Source organism: Bidens hawaiensis, unplaced genomic scaffold, assembly GCF_021521415.1.
Source record: "Bidens hawaiensis isolate Kalapana, Puna unplaced genomic scaffold, B.hawaiensis_p1.1 tig00062506_1, whole genome shotgun sequence".
Lineage (NCBI taxonomy): Eukaryota > Viridiplantae > Streptophyta > Magnoliopsida > Asterales > Asteraceae > Bidens > Bidens hawaiensis.
In genome coordinates, this window is record NW_027506513.1 from 12,172 (window position 1) to 29,960 (window position 17,789).

At 37.6% G+C, this 17,789-nt stretch overlaps 1 protein-coding gene across 1 annotated transcript; it reads right to left on the bottom strand.

The window, feature by feature from the left end:
- Positions 1-4,356: 4,356 nt before the first annotated feature.
- On the bottom strand, positions 4,357-5,789 carry LOC143618049 (putative WRKY transcription factor 41). The gene is made up of 3 exons (XM_077090389.1): positions 5,552-5,789; positions 5,344-5,472; positions 4,357-5,069 (listed from the first exon to the last, which is right to left on the bottom strand). Exons 1-3 carry the CDS (start codon positions 5,764-5,766, stop codon positions 4,595-4,597), a joined length of 819 nt encoding a protein of 272 aa, XP_076946504.1. The 5' UTR covers positions 5,767-5,789; the 3' UTR covers positions 4,357-4,594.
- Between the last annotated feature and the right edge of the window lie 12,000 nt (positions 5,790-17,789).

The window sequence follows — 17,789 nt, forward strand, 5'->3', positions numbered from 1 at the left end:
TCGTAGGGTTACTGGACCTAGAAGTTCTCAAATTGGGGATGAATCTATAGGTGGTTTACCAAAAGGTGACATGTCAGCCAGAAATTAATAGAGTTAGTAATCTGTTAGTCGTGGCTCGATGAAAGAAAAATTTATAAAAGGTAGGACTATTACCAGTCAATTTGTTAGTTGGGTATGACAACGCTAAAAAGTGATAGCTGAAATTATTATTATTATTATTATTATTATTATTATTATTATTATTAAGCTTCAAGACCAAAAGATTTATAAACTTACTTTTTTACAATTAAGTTTAATTAATTTTAACATCTCAAAAATCAGTAACATTCTTTTTCCAGATTTAACTACAATAATAAGAAAAATAATATTGCATTAAGAAAACATTGTACTAAGCCAAACCAAATCACAACACTGGGAATGCAACAATCAAAGATGAAGCAAAGTGGTGCGAACTTTGTAGCTAACTACAAAGCGAGTAAGTGAAGGTACATAATCCAGGTATAACTTATTCCAACAACCACTCTATTATTTTCATTCACTTAACATCGTCCAACTTACATAAACTTGGTCTCAGGGTACAGAGAGACAACCCTTAGATGTTGGTTTTGCAAAAAACTTCTCATAGCTGATCATTTTTTTTATCTTTTGTGTCAGATAGTGTCCTCACCTTCATTGTAGGTACAAAAACTTTTATAGCGCCGGTTGCACTATCTGGGCTTGATCCAAACATAACTCGTGATGCTGCTATTGATAGTGCGGTTGATGTTTACAAAGGCCATGAAATAAAAATGAGCACAAACACAAACGGGAGATAGATTTATCATCATAGAACCGTTAAGAAGTGTTAGCCCTAGTGTCGTGGAAATGTATAACAAATAAGATAAAAATAAAAATTAATCAAAATATTTGAATCAATTCTTTATGTATATAATTGTTTATTGGATTACATCGAAACAGAAGGTAAGCGGGCAACAAGTTGCGCCGCTACCCCCTTTTGAATCGCAAAACCCAATCTTTTAAAAACTATATTTGCTGATCTTGGAGTCATAACATTACTATGCATGACCCGCTGAACACGGGAGTTGAATTTACCAAGTTCTGAGGAGTTGGTGTCCAGTTATGCTTAAGTGCAGCATATATGTTTCCTCAAGCCATATTTTCTAAACGAACTAAGGCTAACCCAAATTGCTCTTGTAAAAGATCCGCTACAGAACGAATACGTTTATTTTGCAAATGATTCATATCGTCAAGTGTACCCATTCCAAATTTGATTCGAATCAAACGATCCGCGGCTGCCAATATATCTCTCGGTAACAAAAATGTATTGTTCTGGGGTATATCAAGGTTTAGTCTCCGATTCATATTTCGTCGACCAATCCCTCCCAATTCACATCTTTGTTGAAAGAATTTTTTTTGTAAATCCTTAGATAAGGATTCAGAAAATACCGGATCTCCCTCTACACAAGTGTAACATCCTAAAATTTATAATGTTAAATAAAGAAAGTTACGTTTAGTGATTTAGCGTTAATAATTAATTAATATCGAGTAAAGAACGGATCATGGACTTAGATTAATTGAGATGGGTTAAATGAGAATGGGCCTTCGGTCCATGGGCTTTAAGGGATATAAATATCCCCTAAACCCTAAACCATCATTCATTTCCATCTTATTCTCTAACACACTCCAAAACACACACACACCACACACCGCCATATATGGCCGGCGGCCGAGGGAGAGAAACGAGCAAGATCCGAGAGAGAGTAAACGATTAGTTGTGATTAAACAAGTTAAACGAGATCCAAACGAGCACATAAGGTATGTTCTTGACCTTTAAAGTTTAAAGATCCAAGCTTTATAGTATATACGGGGTATATATATACGACCGAAATGGTTAGGGAACGTTAGTGGGTGATGTCGAACCATAACAAGGGTATTAAAATCGCCAAAATGCGTGATAAAAACCAAACCCGTAGCGAACTGGGCAATTTCGCCTGCGAACTGGGCAACTTCGCCTTCAAAACGATAACTTCGCCTTCAAAACGATAACTTCGCCTTCAAAGCTTAACTTCGCCTACGGCCAAGTTCGCCTAACTGGTAACTTCGCCTAAGGCCAAGTTCGCCTAACTGGTAACTTCGCCTAAGGCCAAGTTCGCCTAACTGGTAACTTCGCCTAAGGCCAAGTTCGCCTAATTGATAACTTCGCCTACGGCCAAGTTCGCCTAACTGATAACTTCGCCTAAAGCTAAGTTCGCATAAGGTTTAACTTCGCCTAAAACTAAGTTCGCCTAAGGTTTAACTTCGCCTAAAGTCAAGTTCGATTAGAAAATAAATTTAAAACCTAATGAAAAATGTGTTAAGACAGTTAATGTTAATAAAATTTTTCTAAGCTGACCTGGCAGCTCGACCCCAGCCAGGGGCTCTGCCCCTTGGACCCTGCTAGGGGCTGCCGCCCCTAGACCCCGCTGCCAGGGGCGCTGCCCCCCGGACCCCCGTTCGTTGTGGGTAGTAATTAAGATTAGAAAGATGATATAAGTAGTGATAGTTAATTGATATTTATACTTGTTATACAGTCAGCCGTGCACAACTGAGGAAAGGGATTACGATTAACGGTGAACGTAACCGTGTTCAGGTGAGTTTCTAGCCCCACTTCTGTGTTATGTTTTCGGGGCTGTGTGCATACTCGATATGTTTGTTAATACACTTATCCTAAGTGGATAAGTGTATGCCTTATATGAATGATGTGAAATGTATGAATGATTGCTTGTCAGTACGTGAACGATCTTCGGATATTGCACGTACTGTCAGGTTGTAGTGTTACGTATAAGGTGAGTATAATGTATTTGCTCATATGTATGAATGCGATAAAGTTAATAAACAAAGGAAAGGCACGGTTGTATGGTAACGAAGAGGGACCAGACCCTTATAATATCTGTGATGTTAGGGATCAGACCCTTATAATATCTGTGATGTTAGGGACCAGACCCTTATAATATCTGTGATGTTAGGGACCAGGCCCTTAAAATATCTGTGATGTTAAGGACCAGACCCTTATAATATCTGTGATGTTAGGGACCAGACCCTTATAATATCTGTGAGGTTATAGGGTGAAAGGCTCTTTAAAACGTATGATTATGTATGTAAAGAAAGTTAAGAGGTTAAGTATGAAATGTAAGAAGGTATTGTATGATTATGTGATTAACTAGAACTCACTCAGCGTAGCTGACTTTTAGTATGCACGCAGATGAGTAGGATGAGGCAGCTCGCTTGAGAAGACACGTGGCACCGAATAAGAGGCTGGCATCGGAAGACTCAAGACGTTTAAGTTTAATGTTTCGTTAATTTTGAAAGACAAAATGATGTTTTAAGACAAGACGTGTTTTGTTATGAAATGTTTTATGAAAGCTTTTATATTCCGCGAATGTTTTAATTAACTCTGATATTTAGAACTGCGTTTATGAGTAAATCCAACACGAAAGTAGGGCTACCGGTAACGGGGCCTTACAACAAGCAAATTGTTGATAAAAATATGTTACGTTAACTTTGTTTTTTTATATACATTCTATGATCTCATTTGTTAAGAGATTAAAAATCATGCTTAGTAAATTATAGGAAATCATCATTATATGATGATCGTTTTGTTTTTCTTAAAACTTCATTTACCTAAATAACCCTTATCTTGATGTTTGATAATGGCTTTAGTCTTGGCCCCATGAGTAATTTGCTGATGGCTGATTATGTTTTAAAAATGTGGCATTCGCTTTAGGGCCTCAATTTTCAGGACCCAAAATTCTTTTTAGTTTTTAATTGTTATTTTTTAATATATATAATTTTATATATGTACACATATATAATTTAAATATTAACTTTTTTAACCCACAATCTATTTAGTTATCATTGTTGGTCTCTGTAAGTGATAAATGAGAAGGTTGTTAGATGAAAGTTTTTGTTCTATAATAAAAATGTTTGTAAAACTTGTTAATATAAAAATGTTTACAAAAATAAAAAGTTTAGAACAAATATTTGTAAAACTTTTAACTAAAACTTTATACAAAAATAAAAAGTTTAGAACAAATATTTGTAAAACTTTTAACTAAAACTTGCTAACATAGAAAGAAACACCACCTTAAGAATTCATCAAAGTAGAATATAAATTATGAAAAGTAAATGAAAAAATAAATTCAGAGCATTAGTTTTGGTTATTATTATTTTTTTCTATCACATTAATTCCCAAACATATGCATCCCTTTGGTCCTTAGTGCACATGTGTGTGAGCCAGATTCTATAATCTTTGTTTTGGTGTAATTATATATCTAATTTTGATAAAAGAATAACAATTTGATAAACAAACACTAGCCCTACAAAATCACTTTTATTTAATTTGTTGGCAATCACTAGAAAACATACAATTATCTTGAAAAATAATTTACATTCAAGAAAAAGAAGATGGCAGAGTGCATAAGTCACACTAGACATATCATCTATAATTGCAAGTAACCCAACCAACATAACAAAAACTTGTACATCCTTAAACCTATCTACCCTCTTCTATTGTCTTCCTTATGATCAAGTAGCAACAACAATAATAATCAAATTTCTACACGAACAACTCCGAGTTCGTGACATCGAAATCCTGATCAAGTGAGAAATCCATATCCAAATCCAAATCACACCCCCCAAAAGGCGAATTTGTCACGGAAGTTGGTGTTGAGTTGATGATGTCACTAAGATCAGAATCCGAACTTTGCAAATTATGGTTAAAATCACACCCTAAATAGAACAAATTCTCTAACTTCTCGGTTTCAATTGGTGTTGAGGCGAACGAGAAGCTAGGAAACAAGCCTTCGTCACCCCCTTTATAAGCTTTGAAGCTAAACACGCGGTCCATACACTTTTTGTCCTCTTCTTTCTTCGGTTTTTTCTCCAATGCTTTTGAAAGTTGAGTGGCTTGGATGCAAGTATGTCTTCCTCGGTAAATTACTTCAAACACCGATGAATCATCATCGGATCGTTGTACTTGTTTCGTCGCCAAACATCCTTGGACGTTTCGATGAGTGCATCGATAATACGCCCTGCAATCAATTTCCAAACATTAATATAACAACCAACCATTAAACAAAAAGGATTTCCAATTATATGTGCAATATAACAACTTTTTGCTTTTCCAAGCATTAAATTGGAAAAGGTTGGTTTGTTTGGGGGCTACAAGTGAATATTGATGACCCAATGCAATGAATATGAACAAGTACCATTTAATAAGATTCCAAGTAGATAAGACCAGGTACATTGAGACTGTAGATATTTCAAATAAACATAAGTACTTAAGCTTGTAAATTAGTTTCTAACCTTGGATGATTAGCACCTAAGATATCCTTTTGACCATATTTCCTCCAACTATATCCATCACTAAGAGGGCCTTCCACCATGTTCCCTGAACACACTTTCACTTGTTCGCTCCACTTTTCCATTGTTTTTCTGTAAAACAACAAAAAAAATTAACTAAGTTTCAAAAACAACCCACAAAGTCCAAATTAAAGTAAAAAAAGAAAGTTACCTTTTCTTATTGCAATGATCATGAGGTGAATATGAAGAAGCAGAATGAGTGGATTCTTGATTGAGCATAGAAAGTGCTTTTTCATAGGAAGAAAGTATCTTCTCAACAAGAAACTCACATGCTTGTGGTGACATAGGTTTATCAAGGTGGCCTTTAAGTTGGTTAGCTAACTCTCTGCCTTGAGTTAGCTCATTCATCAAAGGCCTTTTTTCCATTTCAAAAACAAAGTTGGGAATTTTATTTTTTTGAAACTAAAAGTGTGGAAGATCTCAAGTGATGATCTTACTTGGTTTTATGGACAAATGGACAATAAGCATAAATAAAAATGGGAGAGAATAAAGTTTAAAAAAAATGAAGTTGTCAGATTGGATTTGGATTTGGATTTGGATTTGGATTGGGTGGATGGATGGATGGATGGATGGATATATAATGGAACCAATGGAAGTTTGTTTGTTGAATAAGTTGAAGAGAGAGGAATGTAAGTGAAGGTGATGATGAAGGTAGGAGGAAAGACAGGAGAGATATTTATAATATAAAGAGTATGAAAGCTCACAACATAAATTTGACTCATTCATAACCAAAATTATACAAACCTTTATTTACATGTGTGGTGTGACAAAAAAGAAAGAAAGAAAGAAAAAAAGAACAATGTTTCTGTTATTTCTAAGGAAAAGTTCAACTATATCAAACAACTATTTCACTATCTCCACACAATATCCATTTAGTTAGGTTTATATTTATCTCAGTATAAGTATTACTATAAACTTGTAAAACTACATAAGTTAAAGCATTTGTGATAAATATAGTTGTACAAAAGTTGTCTAAAAAATGTCAAGCATAAACATCTATTTAAATATAAGCTAACATAAACATCTCTCATCTCTCTATTGTAATTGGATCATTTTGTTATAGAATATTGAAACGTTTTAAGTGTTTAAAAAAATTAAAAAAAAAATAAATGAAATATTTAAGAATTGCAAAATGTAATTAATTCTTGATGTGCTAAAAGTAGTTTAATATTTATTAACTAAATTAACTAAAAATAAACACTAAGTAATACTCTAGACTCTCTAAAACTCGACTAAACTACTAACCGGCAAGTGAACCGATCGACTCTAGTAAAGCTAAGTAAGTCCGGATATCGAACCCACGAGACTCTCTAAATTACGTTTATTAGCTAATTAGGCTCGACTACAAACACGACTTATTAATTTATATTTGTTTGGGGGTTTTTATTTAAAAAAAAAACTAAGTTAATACTATAATTAAAAACTAATTAAGAAATAAGTAATTTTAACGAAAACAAAGTTTGTTGTGAAAATAAGATGATTGTGAGAAAACCACCTAGGCTAGAATCCCCTAAATTTCAGTTATGAACTAACTCTGGAAAATATTTAGTTATGGACTGGGATCGTAAGATAGACACTTAAAAGAAAACCCGAACAGGACCCCTGACCCTTCTCAAAAGACACCTATGGGTTTCTAACAAGTTTTAATGCACACCAGTATTAAAAATCAAGTTCCCTTACGGTCACCTAATTATTTATAATTTAGCTCCTTTATACGAAATCCTACCTTACAGTGCGGAAATCAAAGGCAATTTAATATATTTAATTGATTTAATAGACGATAATAAATAATCAACCCTAGACGGACTCCTTGCGAAGAACTAAATCTAGCAAGATTAAATAATAAAGATCTATTAATAACCTAGCACTTTACAGATTTTAGGTTAGCAGCACACTTAGGTTTATTTGATAATATTATTCCTATGATCTTATTATGAAATCAACCATAAAATAATCAAAACACGAAGTAATTGACCTAATAGCAATCTTATCATATGACAAACAATAATCAAGGAAAATTATGGAATAAAACTCATCAAACAATCATAAGTATCCATATGCATCAATTTAATATAAGTAAATCTTTTACTAAACCATAAAAACCATAACAATAAATAATCCCAAGTCAAAACAAAACATCAAAGTAGGTTCATCATAACCTAGGCGGTCTAAAGGTTTAGCCAACAACCATACTTAAGAACAAAAGTAAGTAAATATGTTCAAATACTTCATGACGAAAATATTAAATTCAAACAAAATAATAAGGATTCTTGGATGAGACGGTGTTGAACCCAAACCCTCTCTTTTCTTTTTTTCTTTCTTGCGTGACCCCTCCTCAAATCTCAAATTCTTCCGATAATTGTCTCTGCCTTCTGATTCAATCTTGCGTCTATAACACACGGCCGGTTTCTCTCCAAAATAATAAATATATATAGCATGCTTATGTCGATTAAAAAGATTAAATATGGGCTGCATTCACGTGGCCTTTTAAAGATCACACCACATCTTCTTTTCTTTCATATCTTTGTAAAAGTGAATTAATTTCACTTTTTCTGTGAAAAACCCCTCATATTTCCTTTCATATTTATTTGTTTCTCAAAGTAATTTCTATTAATAGTTTCGTATGACCACTTTAATACGCGTACCGAACAACGACATTTATGAGAATTTGGGGCGTTACAACCAAAGCTTCCATTATGTATCTTTAACGCATCATAACCTGAAATTCAAAAGAATGCTTAAAGTACCTACTTTCTTACTAATAAACTAAATAAAACTAATAAAATATTAAATAAAATGTACACGGGATTTATATATATTAAACGTTATATCAATTCTCACGGTTCGTTCGGGTTTTAGACAATTGGTTTTTGGTATAAACCACAAACCTAACGTTTATCATGGTTTATAACTTTTAAAACCGACCGTTCAACTGAAAACTGAAAGTAAACTAGTTTAGTACCCTACAACTAATATGTGTGCTTGCAAGATTGTGAATGTAGAAAATGGAACTAAGGTTACTTGGGGCACGTCTCAAAGTACCCGATTCACTTCATTTAATCAAATGAGGGCGCATTAATATTTTATCTAGTACTAAAAGTTTGTCAAATTGGAAGGGGTGGTGCTCCATTTTATACCAATCTGCACAAACGTGTCTCAACCAACTACACACATACAATCATTCATTCATCTTGGAGAATCAGGTTCATGAAACCGATTTCTTTTAAAGATGTCCTTTATCGATTTACTAGGGCACTTTTGGAGATGTTGGAGACAAAACCGACAAAAACCCGAAGGATAATACCGATTGAGTGAGTGATGTGTTCTGATCAATATCCGAATAAAAAAATGTGTGTTTAGACCAATTCAAACATTTATCTATCTACATTTAATTGATATGATGGAAACAAGTGAGACCACTCACCACTCCTTTTACCGGTAAACGCAAATCATAACGAACATAACAACTCATGTTGCTGGTTAACTCTTTTTACTTATTTATTTATTATTATTATCTTTAATGTTTCAGGTTAACCACCACTAGTGGCTTAGTGGTTGGAGGCTTGGGTTCTACTATAGAGACCCGGGTTCGATCCTCACTTGTGTTAGTTTTGGTGGATTAAGACAATGAAATATTTGGCCTTGCGCAATGTTGTCATTTCGAATCCCGAACCCACCCGGGTTTCGTCCCACCGTGTTTTAGGTCAAAGAGTTTTGCACTTGTATCGGCATAACGACCGTCAAGTGGTAACCGACGCTATGGTTTCCTGTGAGAACCCCCAAGCTAAACTCTAAAGGCAGCATGGGTGGGTGTAGTTAAGACTAACGTGAACTCGCCAATTTGATTGATGACGTAAACCCACTGCGTATATCTAGAAAATGACGTCACACCGAACCCCACACAACATTTTGCTTTTGCTAAAAACAAAAACAAATAATGAAAATTTGAGTTATTTGTTTATTTATTAAATAATATAAAATAAAAAATAATGGGTAAGTCAATGAAGATGTGAAGAATGAACGTTCAAAGATGGTTCCGCGTTATTACGTTCATCAATGTCACAAAAAGCTGAAAGAGAGATATGTCATTGTCACACCCATTGCTTACGCTCGTTTATTTACTTATTATTTCTTTCATGTTTTTTATAAATAAATAAATAAACCTACTCGTCACTCTCCACGTGGCAATAACCCCACTTGTGTGAACATCACACAAATAGAGATGTAAAAACCAATTCGGGTTGAAACCAGTCAAAATCGGTTTTGATTCAGGTTGAAGCCAGCTACTTAATAGGTCATAATCGTTTACGGTTCAGGTTTTGTTCAGTTTCGGCTCGGTTAACCGATTTGAAACCAGTTTCGATGAAGAAAATTACAAGTTGGTTGTAGTGTTTCTTGAATTCAATCTGGAATAGTACTATTTATTTAACTTATTTTGAAATCCCCCATTGTGTATCTGTGTCTTCTTTAGCTATGTTATGCGATTTCAATTGCACTAAAACATGCAAATTAATTACTAAAAGAGATTCTTTTTTATGAGAGTTGGTTATTTATGAAAATCCATGCAAAGTTTTATAAAATGGTTTACTACTCTCATTTTATATCTTTCAACTTTTTCGAGCCATGTTTATATCTTTACATTGTAAATACATATGTTATTGAAGTTGGCTTAAGTTCCTAGACTTGATACATTGTCCAGCAAGTTAACGGTGATTCTGTGACTGCTACAGTTCGTCTGTTGAAAGTCGTTGTTTGTGTTTTTTACTATAACTTTTAACAGTCAACGCACATCTTGACGATAATATCGATCATAGAGTTAGGCTTACGACTTTACTAGAGTTTTATCGTAATGGTTCACCATGCTGAGGATTTTCGGAATTTGTAAGTTATGGTTTTATCCATGAAACATGTAATTGTACTCTCTTATTGTCCTTAATTAAAAACTTTTGGATTTTTTTTTCCTTATAATTATTAATTAACGATGAAGAGTCTCTTTGTTGCTTTATGGTGCTTTTTGTATTCAAGGGGCCACACTGAGTCATCTTGTCTCCCCGAAAATGAAGTAAGCATACAAGATGACATATAACGTCTTTGACGGGTAACGGACTAACGCTTTCAGTGTATGCCATTACGAACAAACGTAACTAACTGTTACCAAGTCCTTGGGTCTTCGAATGATACGTGTGTTTTAGAACAAAATCAATTCGGAAATTTAAACTCAAAAAAAGCTTAATATAGTGTCGTCCTATAATTATAAATGATTAAATGATACTTAAAGTTGTGCCGCTAGCCCTTTTGAATTGCAAAACTAAGTCGTTCAATAAAATAACATTCATGCACGATTCGTGGGTTGATAACATTACTATTCATGACACGTTGGACATAACTAACACTACTTACAAGTAGCACTACAGCCCCATGTGCTAGCAAACCAAAAGCATTAAAGACGAAAGGAATGAATATCCGTTGACTACCAAGACACGTTTTTCTTATGTTTGGCCATGAAACAACTTTTAATTTAATTTGACCCATCATAAACACATTACTACCCAACCCATAAAAGAAGAAACCCATTTAAGATCTACACGTGGGTGCTTCTAATCTTCTTTCACCTAGTTTAGAACATGTGTTTTTGGGTATTATAATTGCATTGTTAATGTCTAGACTATTATGTGAAAATAAGTGAATATGAAATTGTAGGTTTTTTCTTCGGGCAAATTCTCAAAATATTCTATTTATCTTACAAAATTTCAAATGTGTCACTCCTAATTCAAATTTCTAAGTTTGTCTTCAAGCTATTTTGTCGTTGACTCGACGACCTACTAGATTATTGAGACGACGAGCTAATTATCCAACGTTAATGCGCTACTACTAACGCGTCGTGGCCTATATGTTTTGACTGCTAATGCGTCGTGACCTCCTGTTTTAACTAACAGGTAGGCCACGACGCGTTAGTAGTTATGCGTTACCGTTGGATAACTAGCTCGTCGTCTTGATAATCTAACATGTCGCCGACAACAAGATAGCTTGGAGACAAACCTGAAAACTAGGAGGGATATATTTTGAATCTCCTTCGATAAATAAGTTATTTTGAGAATTTTCTTTTTTTCTTTTTCTTAATAAAGAAGTACTAGAAAGTCAGCTTGGAAAAGAAGGCCATAGAAGCTTATAGTTGTACATTGTAACACCCCGACCAAAGGCGGATTATACATCGTGGCGCCACATATTGTTCCATTACTCGTGACACTATTGGGTGTCAATATTTAATAAATATATTCATTCGCGCACACGCAAAGTAGACAGAAGATAACATAAATCAACATAAATCAATATATTATAAGGCAAAATATTCGAACAACAATAACTTGTCTTGATACATTTTAATCTAGGTCCAAAATAAAGAAAACTTCCTACGTGTCCACAAGCTTCAAAACAGCTACTGCAAACCTGAACATGTGTTAAAATAAAACGTCAAACACTTGCGTGTTGGTGAGAAATCAAGTTTAATACAATACATAGATAACAATAAATCTGCGCGCAACATGTGTATGTCTGGTGTTTAACAAGGGTGCAATCAGATTGTGATCAAGCCTAAATAGATCATAGCTCATAGTTCATAGTTCAATCCGTGCTCCCAAATGAGCACAAAAACAAGAAAACATCTGTGCAAGTGTAAACAAAGAAAACCGTAAACGATAGGTCTCCCGTGTTCATCTAATGGATCCATGAAAACTTCGGAATAGGCCGAACAAAGCGGTTAATGATACACACATACAAATAAACAGCCAAGTAAACGTCCTCAACACATGGGATACTGCGCGACTAAAGTTCATAAACAAGTTTAAGACTCTAAGTTTGTATGAACACATGAACATCCCAAAACATTAAAAGCAAAAAGGGATTAGGTACGAGATTACTCACTTGATAAACGATGCGGTGAAAGATAAAGCAAGAACCAACTTTAAACAAGCACAAGTTAACCTATAATTAAAGATTATTGTTTTAACGATTGGTTTTAAGTCTTGATTATAAGTTAGCATAATTAATAAGTACTTAAACAAATTATTATATATAATAGATTACCGGAAAACAGGGCAGAACAGGAGAGAGGACGGAGGCAGAGAGAGGAGGCGACCGAGGACAACGGCAGAGAGCAAAGGAAGATAAAGATAATAAGTGTTTGTGTGTGCAGTGTTAAGAAAGATAACATTATTATTTATAGGGAAAACTCTAGGGAACACAATCCCTAGAAAAGGGAAAAAAATCTCAAAAAGCAAAAGATTCCAAAAGCAAAAGATATCAAAAGATATGGCAGCTGCAGGGGACAAGGAAAAGCTGACAGGGAACAGTAAACAGGCATGGGAGGGTCAGATAAAGGTACTGGTCAAGCATGGAAAAGCAGATCTCAAAAGATAATGTCAGTCACTTTTTCTGCCAACCAATGGGGTTGGCGCGCATGCTGCGCCGAAAGTAACTTTTCAGACATAAGACAGGTTAGGTCAACAGCACAGAAGATAAGACATCACAAAAGTAAACGGCTGGATTAAACAGAAGAAAAGACTCAAGACATAGCGCGAGAAAGCATCGAGCGCACGCGCGAGGGCAAAGGCAGACAGAGAACAGTCCACAGCGCGCCGCGGGAAGAACTAAAATCCTTAGCGCGTTACGGGAGGAATTATCATTCTTAGCGCGCTGTGAGAAGAACTACAATTCTTAGCGCGTCGCGGGAAGAACTTCCGTTCTTAGCGCGCTGCGAGAAGAACTACAATTCTTAGCGCGTCGCGGGATGAACTACCGTTCTTAGCGCGCTGTGAGAAGAACTACAATCCTTAGCGCGCTGCGAGAACAGTTCGCCTCGCGTATGCAGGAACAACTGGTCTTCGCGCAGGCTTCCTTGTAAGGAGTCTGGCGCGTGGAGCTGCGCAGACAACCTTAGGCGGGAAGGAACAAAGGACAAGCAAAGAGTTAAGAGAAAAAGGGGTTCAAGGCGTAAGGGCGGAACGACGACAAGAGAGAGAAAGAGGCGGGACGGCAACAAGAGGGAAAAGAAGGCGGAACGGCGACAAGAGAGAGAAAAAGGAAGGCGGGAAGGAAAAGAGAGGAAGGGGCGGGAAGGAAAATATACTATTATTATTAAAAGTAAAGTATAAGTATAAATAAATATTAAATCATAAAAGAAAGAGATCGGATCGGAGAAACGGGTACCTGGGTCGGGTCGGATCGGGTCAGATGTCACAGTCTCCCCTACTTTAAGAAATTTCGTCCCGAAATTTATCTCGAAGTAGGTTGCGCAGAGAACAGGTGCGGGTACTTGATCTTCATTTGATCTTCCCTTTCCCATGTAAACTCGGCTCCGCGCTTGGACTCCCAGCGAACTTTCACGATAGGGATACGACTGCGCTTGGTTTGCTTAACCTCGCGATCCATAATCTCAACAGGCTTCTCAACGAAATGCATAGACTCATCAACTTGAACTTCATCAAGTGGAATGTGAAGGTTCTCGTCGGCTAAACACTTCTTGAGATTGGATACATGGAACGTTGGATGCACATTGCTGAGCGCGGGCGGCAGGTCAAGTCTGTAGGCAACTTTTCCCACACGCGCGAGAATCTTGAATGGACCAACATAACGAGGAGCAAGCTTACCTTTCTTCCCAAAGCGGACAACACCTTTCCAAGGCGACACTTTGAGGAGAACAAGATCACCAACTTGAAATTCGAGAGGCTTTCGCCTGCGATCTGCGTAACTCTTCTGTCGGCTTCTAGCAGTCAGCAGATGATCACGGATCTTGGCGATTTTATCGGTTGTCTCTTGAACTAGTTCGGGTCCTGTGATTTGAGCTTCACCCACTTCGCTCCAACAAATCGGGGAGCGGCACTTACGACCGTAAAGTGCTTCAAATAGGGCCATACCAATACTGGAATGGTAGCTGTTATTATAAGAGAACTCGATCAAAGGCAGGTGCGAATCCCAATTACCTCCAAAATCAAGAACACAAGATCGGAGCATATCCTCAAGAGTTTGAATAGTTCGCTCAGACTGTCCGTCAGTCTGAGGATGATATGCCGTACTCATGTCCAAGCGAGTTCCTAGCGCAGATTGGAGAGATTTCCAAAAGCGAGATATAAAACGGCCATCGCGATCGGATATGATGCTCAAAGGAGTACCATGACGGCAGACAATTTCCTTGACATAAAGCTGCGCGAGTTGTTCAACACGGTAGTTTTCACGAATGGGCAGAAAGTGAGCAGACTTAGTCAAACGATCCACTATTACCCAAATGCTATCATGTTTGCTTGCTGTCAAAGGTAACTTGGTAATAAAGTCCATCGCTATACCTTCCCATTTCCACGTAGGAATTTCTGGTTGTTCGAGCAAACCAGATGGGCGTTGGTGTTCAGCTTTTACTTTAGAACAAGTCAGGCATCTAGCTACGAACACAGCAATATCCTTTTTCATACCGGGCCACCAATAAGTAATGCGCAAATCTTTGTACATCTTATCAGCGCCGGGATGAACGGAATATCGAGATTTATGCGCCTCACTCAGGATATCAGCGCGAAGATTCTCATCAAAGGGAATCCAGATGCGGTTAAGATAACAGAGAATTCCACTCAGATTGGGCACAAAATGCGCTTCCGCGCCACACGCTAACTCGGCGCGAAGGTTACCATTACTGATGGATGCGCGCTGCGCGTCACGAATGCGCGATTCAAGGTTGCTTTGGATCGGCGCGAAGTGAAGCTGCGTGCGCGGCAAGATACAGTTAAGCTGGCAGGGTTTTCGGCTGAGCGCATCGGCTACCACATTAGCCTTACCAGGATGATACCGGATCTCACAATCGTAATCGCTGATGAGTTCGTTCCATCGGCGTTGCCTCATGTTGAGTTCCTTTTGATCAAAGATATGCTGAAGTGTGACACCCGGTAATTCCCAATCCCTTAAACTAAGTAATCAACCTAATAATTAGGTGATTGTAAATATTAAGCGCGTGCATTTGTTATGTGCGCCCTGCGCGAGCGCGCCATGTTAGTCAGCGCGTGCATTTGTTATGTGCGCCCTGCGCGAGCGCGCCATGTTAGTCAGCGCGTGCATTTGTTATGTGCGCCCTGCGCGAGCGCGCCATGTTAGTCAGCGCGTGCATTTGTTATGTGCGCCCTGCGCGAGCGCACCATGTTAAGAACCAGCGTGAGCATATGTTATATGCGCCATGCGTGAATGTTTTGGCTTTATGTTATGTTGTCTATGGGTTGACCATCCCGCATGATGCTAAGGCGGGTGCATCCTACATCGTTTATGCGCGTGCGGAAGGGAACTAACCTCCCCGCATGGCGGGAACATTGAGAGCTAGTTTGTCTGAAGCTCCAAGATGGAATTGACTTCAACATGACTGATCACTATGTTGAAATACCAAGACCACCTGGAGAATCTACAAATGAAACTCAATATCCCCAACTGCGAGAAGGTTACGCACCTACCCGCAGCAAAGAAATGTCCTTCACGCAGAAAGCTATGCGCACAAAGTGATGCGCACAGAACACTTAGTCTATTCTCCAGACATAAGGAGATTACTCCCGCCCAAAAGGAAACAGTAGCGTGTTTCAGAGAGTTTCCACTTTTTACTGTACACTGATAAAAGTACCTGAAAAAGCACACTGTAACATGAAAAGTCAACTGTCAGCCACCCTATTCTCACCAACCCCAGACCTGCATGTCCTGTCCAAATCAAATCAAGATCTTTTGTCCACTCCTCCACTTTTAAGTAAACAATAAACAATAATAATTTCCATACTTTATCATCATTACCCCTAGATATGAAAAGATTTCAATCCCCTAAAGCAAGGGATTGTGTTCCCTTGAGTTTGCCTATAAATATGTAACCTAAGTTATCACTCAAAACACACTCCAAAGAACTGCAAACTTGCACTAATCATCTCCCAAGCATCCGTTATTTTCGATTCCGTTCCAGTTACTAGGTAAGCCGAGGTTATAAACTTGAGATCTACTTTCCAAACCTCATATTCTCCTATTTCTTGATCTTAATATATATACTTCTTGTTATTTAATCGTATTCTAGACCTTCGATTCCGAGGCCAACACCAAGAAAACCCGAATCTCGATTAATCCCTTAACAAGAACCACAGGTGAGTCTCACAGCCCCTATTTTCACTGTTTTCACTATTTTTAAACTGTTTTCGGGGCAAGGGACACGTACTTAAATAATGTTTTATCATGGTATACTTACAAGCTATGCAAGCGATTATGTGTTTAAGTTATGTTTCATGATGAGTAATGCAAACGGTTATCCAAGGTTTTCGATGTATGTGCGCTAGAACTCGAGTAAGTGATCACTTTACCATTGGAACTCTAAGGGTAGGGACTGCTGGTTTGATCCACCCACTCGTAGGGGTCGCACCTCTTTGCATGGACGAGTGCCTAGTATGGTCATGGGGCAGTACTATGGGTTTGAACCCGCTCGTAGGGGTCGCGCCTCTTTGCATGGACGAGCGCCTTGTTTTCCGGCACAACGTCCGCGCGTAACCCGCGGGACGGTATTATTATTTTAGCTCGTAGTGGCAGCGCCACTTTGCATGGACGAGCACATGTTCCTGAAACGTTCGCGCGTAACCCGCGGGACGGTATTACTTATTTTAGCTCGTAGTGGCAGCGCCACTTTGCATAGACGAGCACAGTTCCCAGAAATGTTCGCGCGTAACCCGCGGAACGATTTTATCAGAATATGTTGATATAACTATGTCTTACCAAGCATGTGTTTTAATGATGCTATCAGAATTATGTTTCAGAATGATTTGTATCAAGATTATGATGCAATACGATTTATCAAGTTACTAAGACTTGTGAACTCACTCAGTTTATACTGATTCAAATGTTTTTACGTGTCTTTTAGGAGATAACTAGGTAGCGCATGGAGTCACACTTAGAGCACCTCACGCTGAACATCTAAACTAGCTTTTTGGAAGATTTTAGTTCTATCCCTTCGATGCGCATGGTTGTTCCCGCCGCGCATGGGGATATGGCGTGGAAATCTTCAATAATTTTTATACTTGGATGTTTTTATAATTTTTAAACAATGTAATGTATTTGTATTAAACTTTTCATGCGCAATGAAAATCTTACTTTGAATGTTTGCAATGGCCCGTGCTTAAGTATCAATTCCCACTCGCGCGCGCCCGGCTGTTTCCGCCGCTCAGGGCCGGGTGTGACATGAAGGCTTTTATGGTCAGTGTAGAGGATACACTTAGTACCATAAAGGTAGTGTCTCCAGATCTTCAAGGCAAAAACAACTGCGCCTAGTTCGAGGTCGTGAGTTGTATAATTCTTTTCATGAACCTTGAGTTGCCTTGATGCGTAAGCGATAACCTTGCCTC

Coding starts and splice junctions, on each gene's coding strand:
- LOC143618049 (XM_077090389.1), bottom strand. CDS start 5,766: ATGGAAAAAAGGCCTTTGATGAATGAGCTAACTCAAGGCAGAGAGTTA. Junction 5,473..5,551: donor GATCATTGCAATAAGAAAAG/GTAACTTTCTTT, acceptor GTTGTTTTACAG/AAAAACAATGGAAAAGTGGA. Junction 5,070..5,343: donor TTAGGTGCTAATCATCCAAG/GTTAGAAACTAA, acceptor AATTGATTGCAG/GGCGTATTATCGATGCACTC.